The sequence below is a fragment of the Platalea leucorodia genome, assembly GCF_965183815.1.
Source record: "Platalea leucorodia genome assembly, chromosome: 3".
Classification (NCBI taxonomy): Eukaryota; Metazoa; Chordata; class Aves; order Pelecaniformes; family Threskiornithidae; genus Platalea; species Platalea leucorodia.
The window spans coordinates 114,607,294-114,621,448 of NC_138825.1; the positions used below are offsets into that span (position 1 = coordinate 114,607,294).

The 14,155-nt window shown below is 47.3% G+C and overlaps 1 protein-coding gene across 1 annotated transcript; it reads left to right on the forward strand.

Annotated features, from left to right (window-relative positions):
- Window positions 1-10,158: 10,158 nt before the first annotated feature.
- Window positions 10,159-12,778, forward strand: MYCN (MYCN proto-oncogene, bHLH transcription factor; the record flags this gene model as incomplete). Its single annotated transcript, XM_082307740.1, has 2 exons — window positions 10,159-10,891; window positions 12,180-12,778. 2 exons carry the CDS (start codon window positions 10,159-10,161, stop codon window positions 12,776-12,778), a joined length of 1,332 nt encoding a protein of 443 aa, XP_082163866.1.
- Between the last annotated feature and the right edge of the window lie 1,377 nt (window positions 12,779-14,155).

Below are 14,155 nucleotides of genomic sequence, written 5' to 3' on the forward strand. Positions count from 1 at the left end.
TGATGAGCCCTAAAACATTCAAAGCAGAACACTGCAAGCAACAGGAATCCAATGTCAAATATGATCAGTAGAATAAATGGTTTATTATTCATTGAAAGAAAAAAAAAATCAAATTCATAAACCACATTTGTTGTGGCACTTGCTTCTAAAACTCTCTACTGCTGAAAGTCTGTAATCTGTCAAACAATTTTACAATAATTATGTACAATGATCAGAACTAGACATTTCTTTCAGCCTCCTATTGATCATGGCTCACTTCAAAGCAATTTTCTGACTTACAGACTGCAGTTCATACAAAACCCTCTTGCATTTGCCTGGAAAAAACATGAATATGTTAAACATATGAATATATTGTAGGAGTTGCCAAAACAGATGCAAACCTGTGTCTGTTGAGCTTGGTTTCTCATCTCTAGCAATTATTTATTTGTTTTACTGGGAGGCAAACACCTTTTTCAAGACTCGGGTGTCCATGATTTGGCAAGGGGGCTGAGAGTTTCACAGAAGCCCATGAGAATTAGCACCAGTGACATCAAGGACACAGCCAGCTCTCTCTGGGACACTATGAAAAGCATGCAGAAGAAAGAGGAAATGGTAAGACATCCAAAGATTGTGGCATAGCCCTTCATACATTTCTGCTTACAGCCAGAGATACATCAATAATTTCTGTGACACATAAATAAACAAAACTTTGACATGCTGATTTACTAAAGTGGGAATGGCAATAATAATAAAACCATCAAAACTCCATAAAGACCTTTAATGTGTCTGAAGATATTTTCATTACTGCAGTAAGTGTTAAGCGTTTCCGTTGCTGTTAACAGTTTTTATGGCAAAGCTTTGAAGAATGTCCTACAGGTTATCAGTAAAGGCTCTATCTGTTGCATATAAAATAAGAACAAACTAAACAATCCAGAAAACTACTTTCAAGTTGTGGCCCAGGCCTAAAGTTGGAATCATGACAGGACAGATCTGTTGCTGGTCTCATCTGGCACAGTCCCAATGGAAGGAAGCCGTACCAATTGACACCAGCTGAGAATATAGTTTGATGCATCCCCTTATTCACTCACTTAAGTCTATATTTTTCTTCTTTTTTCCCTTTTATGTTCTAGTCACCAACACCATTCTGGCCAGTCACTAACAGTCCTTAAAGGCTAATCTTCCTGTTAGCTTGCATTTAAAAATGAATCTCAGATGCAGGAAATGAAAGCCTTCCTCTCAAACATAAAGCAGATTCCAATTGAAAACTAAAGAATTCACGCTTCAAACCACTCTCTGAGGATGTCTTTCTCTATTGGTAACATTTGGAGATGTCTGAAAGGGAGCTAATGAAGACAGGTTTATGCGACTGGTTATAATTTTACCTTCTCAACTGCACATTTCACATTTGTCTCAGTGAATTATCTGGTAAAATATTTCATAATAATAAATTCTTTAAAAGGGTTTGCAACCAGTGAAATATTTTGAGCTAAAGTTTCAAAAACAGTCAGCAACATGAGGTTGCATAAAAATGCACAAATGGCTAATTGCTCAAAAAAAGTTAAAACATTTAAGTATGTATAAACATATGTATAAACATAAAATGTTGTAATACTTCAAACCACTAAATGATTGAAAATATGGCAGCAAAACAGAGGGGGCAGGTAGAAGAGGAACTGGGTAGGATTCAGGGACAAACTATATAAGCAGCCCATTTTACAAGCCATGTGAACAACCCCAAAGATCTTCCAGTGTTCACTACCCAATCTTTCTTACTCCAGCATTAAGATTTTAACTAAACGAAACTTAACTAACTCTCTTTTCAGAGAGTTAAACTAATTGAAATCAACAAGTCTTCCTGATGAAGTGGTATTGCGGCATTACCATGGACCACTGTAAGGAGAAAAACTTACCTGAAGCCGTCAGACCTCAGCAGTCCTCTTCCCACCTCCCTATTACCTGCAGTGGGTCAAGAGAAGCAGGAAGCTGCCCTTCAGTGTCGTTCTTTTCTCTCCATGCTTACAAACTGCAAAATATAAGGATGACTCTCCTGGGCTTCACTAAATTAATTTTCCAAAGAGTTTCCCCCTAGCTTTAACAGGCAGTGGAGTGGGTATTGCCTGGATAGGCTCAAACCCTTGACTTTCAAAGAAAAACTGAAGACCTGTGATGAGATTATTTTATAAAGACGTCCACCCCTGCAAGAGGTATACCATATCTGCTGTGGCTGAAGGAAACAGTATAAATTTGCATCGTTGATATCTTCAGAATTACTGGTAGATGACAGTTACTACTTATTTGCAGCATGGTAATACAGATTAGTGTCTCAGTGCACTGAACATGAATTACATTCACCATAACTTTTTTTAAAAAGTGAAAAAGAAGCAACTGAACTGATCTACTTTTGTTAATTTTTTGCAAAAGTTAATAAATTATTCTAACAAAACGCAATTTTGTCATTGCTCTGATTATGTACCATCAAGCCATTTTTAACTGGCCTACTCACCTGTTACAGAAAAAATATTTTGCCACAGCTGTTGTGCTGAAATTCATGTGCATATCAAATGTGTTCACTGTGTCACAGGTATTTATAAAAACAGGAATATAACACAAGAACAACCCGACGCTACTGTTATGTCACTGATGCTGTATGTCACTAAGCAGCAGACACTTTGCAACAATTGAATTTAGGGAAGTTATACCTTCCTACTCATAAAAGAATACTTGGAAGAATGATAAATGCTTGTAAGTGATTTTACAATTAGGATATGTTTTCATGCATTATGTATACATTTAGGAGGAAGTAATTACTGTAATAATGTGTGGGGGTTACAATATTGTAAAAGTGAATTTATCCACAGATTTTGTATTAATATTGTTTCTTGTGGCAGTCTGACTAAGAGGAGCAGTGAGGTATTTTTTGTCTATAATCATTTTTTGTGCACAAAGAAAATATTTGAATGCTGAAATTTAATAAATTCATAATTTTTTTAAAATTCAGGTACTTGATTTCCTCTTGGCCTAGTTTCCTAAGGAAAAAAAGCACATTCAACAGAGTTATCTGTCTGGCATGAATTTTGAACTCACTAGGCAGTTTCAACCAAACTTTAGTGAGGGGGAAAGGTCTAAAAAATCTTAAAGCTCTTACAGTTTTCTTTAAAATTGGAAGCTGGAGAAAGAAAAGAGATCCTATTAATATTTCAACCAAGAAAAGTTAATAAGCTCATTCTTAATTAGACATCAAGAATTCTCATAAAAGAGAGACATCAGAAGCCAGGCTCTCAAAATTCCTCATTTCTATTACATTTCACTTAGTGGTCTTATCTGTAACTTTTTGAAGTTCTTTTTGTTTTGTTTTGTTTTGTTTTGCTTTAGAATACAACTGTAAGATACCAAATGCTTAGATGTTTATCTAGCCATATATAGGGTTTGAAAAATCTGTTGCAAGTAGGATGTTTTCCTGAGCAACTGCTATGAGCTTCTGACAAATCTAAAAAATACATTTCTAGTCCTTCTGGTTTTAATGAAAATCTTCCAGTGCTCTCTGAGCAGCTAGAAAGGAAGCTGAGAAGACCAGTATACAAATGCTGGTCTGACCAAGCGCTTTTGAAGAAACCAAATGTATATAGAAAGCACAGAAGGAAGAAAGCTCTTTTTCTTTTCACTAACTATTGAAAGATGGTTTCTGATGTATCTAGGAACACTTAAAGATGGAGCATTCAGCCACAGTTACCTGGTTAAATCCAGTATCTCCTCTGTTCTTAGTAGCCAGTGTGATATTCTATTATCAGAGTATTTCTTATGAATAATATGACCTCAAAATTGGTTTTAATTAAATAGAATTAGTTCTCTGTTTGCTAGGTACTCCTTAAAGTGCTTCTGAATGCACAGGTGAGATTGGCTAGTGACCTCTGCGGTGACTGTAAGTGAAATACCTCAAGTTTTTCAATGTCTGTGTTTGTACAATGTCTTGGTCATGTGAAACATTATACAAGCACTAGGTATTATGGCTGGTATTTGAGAGTTTTCATGTCACAAGAACATCTGTGAATGTAGCACTGACAATGGCATTCTTTGCAGAGGTGACATCCAATGGCTTTGAGAGGCTGCATTTTTCTGTCATCTTAATGGATGATGACGCACTCTGCAAGAACTTGTGGGAAAGCAATTGCTACCTCAGACTGTTACAATCAGCATACTGGGGAAATCTGCTTCAATTTCCATATGTGATACTGCGCAAGTCCCTTACTCTGTCTCACCTGAATGAGGGTAAAAGTAATACCAGACTCTACCTTCAGGGAGAGTGTCAAGAGAAATATTTTAGATTACACACACTCAGCAGCTACACAGCAAGGATCAGTACAACTACCTAGCATGCTGACTGAAGGTATGCAGGAATAAATCTGCTGCTCTAAATCTGGCAGCATTCGTAACTGTTAACTTTAACAGCTACCTCCAAATACTTAATCCGCCTGAAAATGTTACTACTGCTATCTAATAGGTACTGTATCAGGTCCTTGTTTAAGAAAAAAATAAAAATCCTAGGTCTATGAGTGTTCATACTTCTGTCCTTTCTGGTCCTACACAGAAAGCTTCACATGTCATTTCTGCTGGTTGAGACGGTACAGGGATAAATCATTCCAATTCTGTCATGCTTTTGCCAAGTACATTCAGAACACACACCTCCCCCCCTGATTAAGGAAACCCTTTCTAAACCCTTTTTACAATTTTAACATGGAGTCATGAGAGTATATACATTACTTCTGACTAGCAAAGAAAACTCAAATGTACGAAAGTGTGGGTGCCTCCGAGGAAGACAGCTGCACACATAACAAGTAATACTGTCCTGTTTCTTTTGATCTTCTTGGTAGTTGCAGGCTGTAAGGGTGAGAGAGAGATATGTGTGGCCAGAGAAATTTGTCTTACACAGCATTCCTTAATGAATCAATAACGACAAAAGGGAAAATGTTCAGTAGCCCTGAACACCAGTAACTTACCCGTGTATTACGTCCAGGTGTGTATGTCCAAGCTCTCAGCACAGTGCTTTGTCAGGCTCCTTGTCAGGCCAAATTAAAGACCACAGGATCTACTTAGATTCTTACCACTGTATAAGCAAAAGTATCTTTTAGCCTTTATACACTTTTTTAAACATCTTTTTCTACTTTTCCAAAGAGTGAGTTCTTACAATGCCTTAAAATATTTGCTGCACAACTGGTCTATATTGGGACCCAGCTGTAGTATCAGCACATCTTAATTCCCAAGTTTTTTCAGTGAAATGACATAATAATAAATTCACAGTAACTGCAAGGAATTTCAGGTTTCCATTTGCCTTGAGGCTTCTTGATATATGCCATTTCAGGGACAGAAGGGATCAGTAAATGTTGATAAAATAGCCCAAAGTAAGTGTCAGCCAAAACATCACAAAGATTTGTGCAGTCCTTCCAAAGCTTTGCACAATGTTTTCCATGTCTTTCTCAACTGTACAAGACAAAGCAATAGATCTGGGGGTTTAGCAAGTCTTTTTACTTTAACAGAGTTATTCGCATAAACAGCAATGTTTCTCAGCATATTGCTTTCCACTTCCTGTTCGCTGGGGGTTTTGGGTTTTGGTTGGTTGTTTTGGGTTTTTTTGTTGTTTTTGTTTTTTTTTTTTTTTACAATGAAAGTTACTTTAAAGATTTGTCTTGAGCGTTGCCCCTCATTAACGTTCTCATCCAGAGTACTACAAAAGATAACACACACTGCAGTAGAATTTTCCTAAAAGTTTTTAGCTTTATTCCCACGCACATAGATACAAAAAAAAAGAAAAAGGAAAATTTAAAAAGGCCGCTGAGAAGATCTAGGTGAGAATTTATAATGAATTAACAATAAATCAGGTAGCAGCCCATGTCCATCTCTAAGGTATGGACATATCAATATTTGCCTACATAAAAGCATTAAAGGAAATTTGGAAGACAAAAAGAATTACTTTAAAGGAGCAAATCACATATAACTCTTTAAATTGAGGAAGGTCCTCAGTTTATGAGTATAAATAAATTGTTCACACATTTGGTGAAACACATACTAACTGTTCGTGTCTCCTCACAAGCTGCAACCTGTTCAAGGCTACTGAAATCTGAGGGGAAAAAAACCCCAACCACCCACACCTTTTTTGTCCAGCCAAATCATCCAACACAAATTAATAAAGCTCAATGCTTTCATAAGATTTCACATCCTCAAAGTACCGAGCACACATTAGCTAATCAATGAATTCCCCTGTCTTGAATCCAAAGTGCATTAGAGGAATGGAGGCCAAATCACAAAAGTTCAGGCAAGCCTGACCTCCAACGTCCCACAGCTTATCGCCATGGGGCTGGCTGAACCCCCGGCGGGAGTCAGTCCAGCACTCCTCTGCTTTACGGTGCGCTGCCCCCTCCACAGCTGACCCCAGCCAGCTGTTACCTCCCAGCCAGGTTGTAACTCATAGCGGGACACCTGAAAGTCACCTTCAGTCCCGCTTGCTGGAATCGCGCTCGCTCGGAAGCTCTGGTACAAAGCATTCGCCTCCCGGGTGCCCTTTCTCCTCTCAGCCAGGGCCAACCAAAGGCTCCTCAGCAAAACTACACCCAGCCACCTCTGTGCTGAGGGGAAAAGGTGGGCGGGAGCGAGCTGGGGGAGCAAAGGGTCTAGCAGAAGCCCCGTGCCCCGGCGGGGGCCATTTCAAAGCAGTTGTCACCTTTGGTCAGCTAACCCAACCTCCGCGGGCAGCACAGGCAGGCCAGCCGCCGCCATCGCGCCACCTCCAGCAGCCCAGCGCTGCGGCCAGGCCTGCCCGGGGGTGCCCGGGACACCGGCTGGCTGCAGGACCACACCGGGCATCCCAGCCCGTTTTCAAGGCCACCTCAGGACACTGAAGGGCTGGTGGAGCCTCCTAGTTTTGGCCACCGAGGTGCGACATGGAGGCGAGAGGGGGGATCACCACAGGGGAGAGGCAGGACCTCCCAAAATCCCCTGGAGGGGACGAGGTGAAGGGGCACAGGCACTACCCCTGCCTCCATCGAGGTTTATTCTCCCCTCTCAGGGGGAGCCTCCCCCTCCTCCCTCGCCCTCATCGACGCCAAGCTCGAACTCCCCCCGCCATGCCTCCCGCAGCCGCCGGTTTTGAAGACCCCGGGCTCGCCCCCCCCGCCGGCCGAGGCGGGTCGGGGAGGCGGCGCCCCGCCCGCGGCGCCCCGGCGGCCCCTCCGCCGCCGCACACAAAGCGGCCGCCCGCCGCCACCAGCCTTCCTGCGAGCGACGCCCAAGTCCCCGCCTCAACCTGCAGCCTATGAGCGAGGAGGCGCCGCCCCGAGCGGCGGCCGGATCGCGATCGGGATCGGGATCGCACCCGCCGCCGCGCACCGCCGAGGAGAGCGCCGCGCTCCCGTCCTGTCGCGTCCCGTCCCGCGGCCGGCCCCGCCGCGGCCCCCCGCGCCCGCGGGGAAAGGAGGCGAGAGAGCGGTGGGTGCCCCCGCCGCTGGGGATATGCGCGGAGGCGCCGGGCGAGCGCCGCGCCGCCGCTCCCGCCGGCCCTCCGCAAGGTGTCGCCGTCGGCAGCGGAACGGCGGCCCGCGGCGGCTCCCGCCGAGTGTCGACGTCCAGTTCGGCGGGGCCGGGCCGCGCCGGGCCGGGCGGAGAGCTGTGCGCGGGGGAGCGCGGGGCCGCCCGCCCGCGGGCCCGCCCCGGCCGGCAGCCGCGCCCGGGGCAGCGGCGTGCCAGCCCCGCTCGCCTGCGGGGAGGCGATCGCTGCAGGGTGGTGATTACTAATTATTTACAAAGCCCAGAGTCGGAGCGGCTCCCTCCTCCAGCCACTTCCTTTATGCCTCTTTTTTTTTTTTTTTTTTTTTTTTTTTGATTGCCCCGGGTGTTTCCGCGGGAGATCGCGGCCGCGGGCGGGGAGAGCGGCGGCCCGGGGGCGACGTTTCCCCCGAGCTCGGGGCCGGGGCGGCGCGGGGAGGGGGCGACACAAAGGGGCAGCGGCCGCGGCGGGCGGCGCGGAGCGGCGCGGAGCGGAGCGGGGGGCAGCCCCGCGCCCGCCCGGCCCCGGCCCCCCGCGGCGGCCGGGCGCCCTCCCCGCTCCGCCCCCGGCGCTTTTGCACCGGGAGTGGGACCTCATTCTGCTCGCAGAGAATAAAGAGCGAATGGGGCTTTTGGCGCCAAATGCCAGGCACCTCCCTGCTTGTATGGAAATCGGGGAGGTGGGGTTAGGCTGCTCTCGCTTTCCTTTTTTTTTTTTTTTAATGCTCCCCTCCCCGGGTGTGTCAGCTTTTTTTTTTTTTCCTTCTTTTTTTTTAATGCCTTTTGGGGGGGGTTAATAATATCCAGCAGCTTCAAAGCCAACTAGTGACAGTCATCTGTCTGCAAGCAAAGGGTGAATGCAGAGGCTTGGGCCAGCCGCGGGGGCCGGGCGGGCGCTCAGTAAAGTGCAACATACAAGATCATCTGCTTTTTTTTTTTGCCTTTTTTTTTTTCTTTCCCCTTCCCCCCCCCCCCCCCCCGCCACTCCTCCCCCTTGCAACACCCACCACCATCACCAAGGAGGTAAGAAGAGGAAGCTGCAGGGTCTGGGCTGTAATAAGCAGGAGGACAAAAAACCAATCAAATAAATACAATTCCACATCGCATTTGAGTTGCTAAACTAGGGAGGATGGGAAGGGAAAGGAAGCGCAGGGGCATTGCAGTGCGTGAATGGGTTTTTCACTGAGCAGAAGAAAATCCTGGAGGATATTTTTGTTTTGTTTTGGAGCTGTCGCATTGAGATCGCCTGTGTTTTGTAGGTGCCTCTTTACTGCTTTGCATTTTTAACGGTTTAATGTATTTCACGAGTAGAAAAATGTACAATACTGGAAGTGATCAGGGGGCGGGGCAGGGGGAGAGCAGCTGAGCCGGGCTCGTTTCTTTGCATTTCATCATAAGGCTTTTATTGGATTTTTTTTTTTTTCCCCCTTTTGGTCTCCGTTTCAGCGTCAGCTGTTCTGAACCCAGCAGAACGATTTCCCTTCGCGTTACCTTAACCGAGCTGAAGGGAGACGCTGAATGTCTCGTTTGGGCTTTCAGTAATTTTTTTTTTTTTTTTTTTTTTGATGTCTGATGCAACTGAGGTCTCGGAAGAGGAATGGGGCTGTGGTTGACTGGTCGTGGCTAGTGAGTGGGGGGTCCGGCCGAGGTAAGGGCAGCAGCGTGCATTTTCCGGAGGTGAGAGGGCTGGAAAGCCGGTGTGTTTGCAGGAGGTTTGCTTGCATGAAGTGGCAGAACGCGCAAAGTTGTTGTCCTTGCAACCTCGCCGTTGCTCTTGTCTTAAACTGGGAAAAGGGGGAGAAAAAAAAACTTCCCGTACCTTCTTGGCAAATCAGGAGGCTTTGTTGGTGGCGCCGGGGTGGTTTTAATGCATTTTTGTGCGTGAGATTATTACATAAGGTTGATCATTTCTGTTGCTGCTGAATTTCCCCTCCTCCTCTTCCCCCCCTTGTGTTTTGTGCGGATTTCTCTGGCTCGCTTTGAGTGAACGAACTGGCGATTTGCAAAGTTGCAAAGAGCCCCTCCGCCCCCTTTTTTGCATCCTTCTCTCTCCCCTTTGCACTGCTCCGCAGATGACAAAAGGAGTAAACTTCCTCTACTTTTGCTGGTATATTAAGAGGGCTTTCTGGAGAGATTACGGTATCAAAGCCTTGCATCTGTCTACAGTTACTCTGCTGTTGTGAGCGTTTGAAGCAGTTTGGGGAGAGCGGGCGAGTGCTATGTGCAAAAGCACAAGAGGTGCTTTGCATCCTTGCTGGACCTTGCCGGCTGGTTTTGTGTCCTCACGGAGCGCCGGGGACGGCGGAAAGCTTTGCGTGTGGGAGCACTACCTGGTCGCTTTTCTCTGAATACCTTGAGTCGGGAGGAAAGGTGTGTGAGAGGCATTTTTTCTCAACTTGCAAAAGGCTCCCTCTTTCTTGCTATTGATGATGGGATTATTTTTTTTTTCCCCTCCGGTTAAGAGGAAGGGAGTCACATTCGTGTCTGTTTGTTTCTTCGTGTTTTAATTGTGGTTGTTTTTTTTTTTATTTTTGGTTTAGTTTCAGGTCTTGGGAGAACTTCTCTTCTTCCCCTTGGTGGAAATACCCGTAAAAGCTGTCTCTAAAACCATTGCCCGACCCAGGGATCAGCAAGAAGAGACCCGTAATGCCAGGAATGGTCAGTAAAAACCCAGACCTCGAGTTCGACTCTTTGCAGCCCTGTTTCTACCCGGACGAAGATGATTTTTATTTGTGCGGGCCGGACTCCGCTCCCCCCGGGGAGGACATCTGGAAAAAGTTTGAGCTGCTGCCCACCCCTCCTCTGTCTCCCAGCCGGGCCGGGCTCCAGGAGCACCCCCCGGGGGGGGCCCCGGTGCCGTGGGGAGGGGCGGCCCTGGGGGGCTGCCGCCCCGCCGACCCCCTGGACTGGGCGTCCGAGCTGCTCCTGCTGCCCCCCGAGGCCGACCTGTGGGGCGGCTCGGACGGAGGGGACTTCCTCGAGACGGGCCTCGGCGTGACCAACAACCTCAACTCCATCATCATCCAGGACTGCATGTGGAGCGGCTTCTCCGCCCGGGAGAAGCTGGAGCGGGCGGTCAGCGAGAAGCTGCAGGGCAAGGCGCCCGCCGCCGCCGCCCCACCGCCGCCCCCGGGGGCCGCCGCCGCGGGCAGCCCCGCCGCCTCCAGCGGCCGGGCGGAGCTGGGAGGCGCCGTGCCCGAGTGCGTGGACCCGGCCGTGGTCTTCCCCTTCCCCGTCAACAAGCGGGAGGCGGCGGCGGGCCGCGCCGGGGCGGTGGCAGCGGGCGGCGGGGCTCCGCGGGGCGGCCGCCCGCCGCGCCCCGCCGGGGAGAGCCGGGCCAGCAGCAGCAGCTCCGGGGACGACACCCTCAGCGACTCGGGTAAGCGCTGGCGGTGCGCGGCCGCCCCGTCCCCGGGCCGGGGTGGGGGGTGTTGGTGCTGCCTCCGGGGGCCCGGCGGGGGCGGCTGGGGGCCCGGCGGGGGCGGCTGAGCCCCCGCTTTGGTCCCCGTCGGCGGCACGGAGGGGCGGTGCGGGGCGCGGGGCGGCCGGCAGGCGGCAGCAGGCGCGGCGGCGGCAGCGGCGGGGCCCCCGCGGCCGGGCCCCCGCCGGGGCAGCAGAGCCGGGGGCGGCCGGCTCCCGGCCTTCTGTCCTGGCGGCAGCAGCCGGCCCGGGGGAGCGGCGGGGCGGGAGCCTCACCGGGCAGCAGGCCCGGCCCGTGGGGCTGCGTGGTGCTGGGGACCCCCGGGGCTTCCTTCCCTTCTTCTGCCCGCTGGGGCTGGCGTGCCCCGTCCCAGCGGCCGCCCTGGCGGGGGGCTGGTGGGCAGAGCGGGCCGCCACTGTCACCCTGGGGACGGGGTTCGTGGGGGATGACCGTGTGTGCCCTGAGGCCTGATTTGGGAAGGCTGGAGCAGGCTCGGGACCCCTCAGAGCAGCGCTTTTGCGCTTGCACTGACAGAACCTAAAATGCTCAGAAACATCTCCTGTCCGTGCCTGCAGAGAAGTCCACTCGGGCTGAAACGTGGTTTCGTGTGTGTAGATGAGCTGGTCCGTGTGACCATCGCCATAAACTTGGTGATCCGTCCCGGGTTTCAAAGCCTGCTGTCCCTTTAATGTCTGGTTTGACAGCTTTGGGTGAGGAAGCACTTCCAACAGCTGTCTTCTTGGCAGTGCACCAAGCGCCGGCTTAAAGGGTCCCCGGCTGGAGCAGCTTCACCTTCTGCCTCAGAACAAACCCAGCGATTGTTTCGTTTTCCGGCTGCTTTTCTACCAAGCGAGGGCTGTGCTGTGGCACTGTGCGTGCCTTTTGTGCCGCAGCTCTACGATTCCATTCAAAATACATACATTCTGTCTAAAAAACTCTTTTCTGCCGCTGTGATTATGTGGGTGGTAGCCCCGCTTTGATTGAAAATTAGAAGTGTTTAAAAAAAAAAAAAACTTATTAAACTTTGAGAAATCACTGTTCTGCAGTCAATTCATGTATATTACATACTGTTGCAGATCTATATCTGACTACAGATGGTGGGCACACCCTGTTTTTGCCATCAGTTATTTCACTGCTGCTTTTACTGTACATATTTTGTTAATAAATACATCTGGGTTGCTACTTGTTCGGAGTATTTTCTGTGAGAATAACGTCTCTGTTATTTTCCATTTTCTTTTACCAAAAGATGATGAAGATGAGGAGGAAGAGGATGAAGAAGAAGAAATAGATGTTGTGACAGTGGAGAAAAGACGCTCCTCCTCCAACAAGGCTGTTACCACCCTTACTATTACAGTGCGTCCTAAAAATACCACTTTTCCATCAGTCAGGACACAGCAGAATGAACTGATTTTAAAGCGTTGTGCACCAATTCACCAGCAGCATAATTATGCCGCTCCTTCTCCATACATGGAGAGTGAAGATGCTCCACCGCAGAAAAAGTTAAAAACCGAGGTGCCCCGTCCAGTAAAACCCACGATCCAACCAAAGTCTAAGAGTTCAAGTCCTCGAAACTCTGATTCAGAGGATAGCGAACGTCGACGCAACCATAATATCCTGGAGCGTCAACGGCGTAATGATCTACGGTCAAGTTTCCTCACATTAAGGGACCATGTTCCAGAACTGGTTAAAAATGAGAAAGCTGCAAAAGTTGTGATCTTGAAAAAAGCCACTGAATATGTTCATTCCCTTCAGGCAGAGGAGCAGAAGTTATTGCTAGAAAAGGAAAAATTGCAAGCCAGGCAACAACAATTGCTAAAGAAAATAGAATACAAGCGGACTTGCTAAACTTTGTTTTGTTTTGTTTTGTTTTGGCTGACCAGGACAGTCATTGCCACTTTGCACATTTTTGATTCTTTAAAAAAAAATTGTGTTTTTTGACGTTAAGAATGTTGGTTTTACTTTCAATCCAGTCCCTGAAGTAATCGACAAACTATATTATCCGGGTACGGAGCAAATGGATGTTCTTGCAAGGAGTTTTTTGCAAGACTACCAAACAACAATGGACTGCCTTTGTTTTTCTTCTTAAGAACTGTAGATGGTGGGGATTTTTTTTTTTTTTAAATTGTTGTGAGCATTTGGAGCTGCTGATGACATCTAGTTGAGTTTTAAAACGTTCATTCCTAAGTTTTATGGTGCTTATGTTTTAACAGATGTTACTTTAGGGGTTGGCATTTTGTACCCCTGTGGGAATTTTCTGTAAATACCATCTACACACTTGCCTTTTGTACATGTCTTGGGTTATGAGAGGTGGCTTTTGCTACCAGTATTAGACTGGAAGTTCATACCTAAGTACTGTAATACCTCAATGTTTGAGGAGCATGTTTTTGTATACAAATATATTGTTAATCTCTGTTATGTACTGTACTAATTCTTACATTGCCTGTATACTTTAGTATGATGCTGATACATAACTAAATTTGATACTTATATTTTCGTATGAAAATGAGTTGTGAAAGTTTTGAGTAGATATTACTTTATCACTTTTTTGAACTAAGAAACTTTTGTAAAGAAATTTACTATATATGCCTTTTCCTAGCCTGTTTCTTCCAGTTAATGTATTTGTTAATGTTTGGTGCATAGAACTGGGTAACTGCAAAGTTCTGTGTTTCATTTCTTCCAACGATGTACATTTAGTGCTGCGTCTTATAGCACTTTGAAATACCTCATGTTTATGAAAATAAATAGCAATTACATGATGTGCCATTTACTATTTTTCTTTTAAATGAAGTTCTTCTAAATAAAATCTTTAACTTCTCAATGTTCATGAAATACAAAAACATGGTCCCGTATCCTGGGCACTTAAACTCTGAAACTATAGGTGATGCTCTACAAAAAGTCAGACAGCCAGGACCTTTCTTATTCTTTCATACTTCAGATGTCTCTTGTGATGTCAGGATCATCCCAGGGGACTGAACGTACCACAGTTAATGGAAAGACTCCTGTGTCTTGTGAAGACCTTTGGAATATCCACTGTGCGCAGGAACCGTGAGGGATCGGAAAGACAGCTAGCATGCTTCTGCTAAGGGACTGGCCTCGGTGTGGTAGACAAGTGGAGAATTGAATGATGGAGGTACCCTTGCTACAGAACCGAAAATGAAGTATTTGTAGTAAACAAAGATCTTGCTTGACTGCTGTTCTTATTTGCATTACAAAAGGCTTATC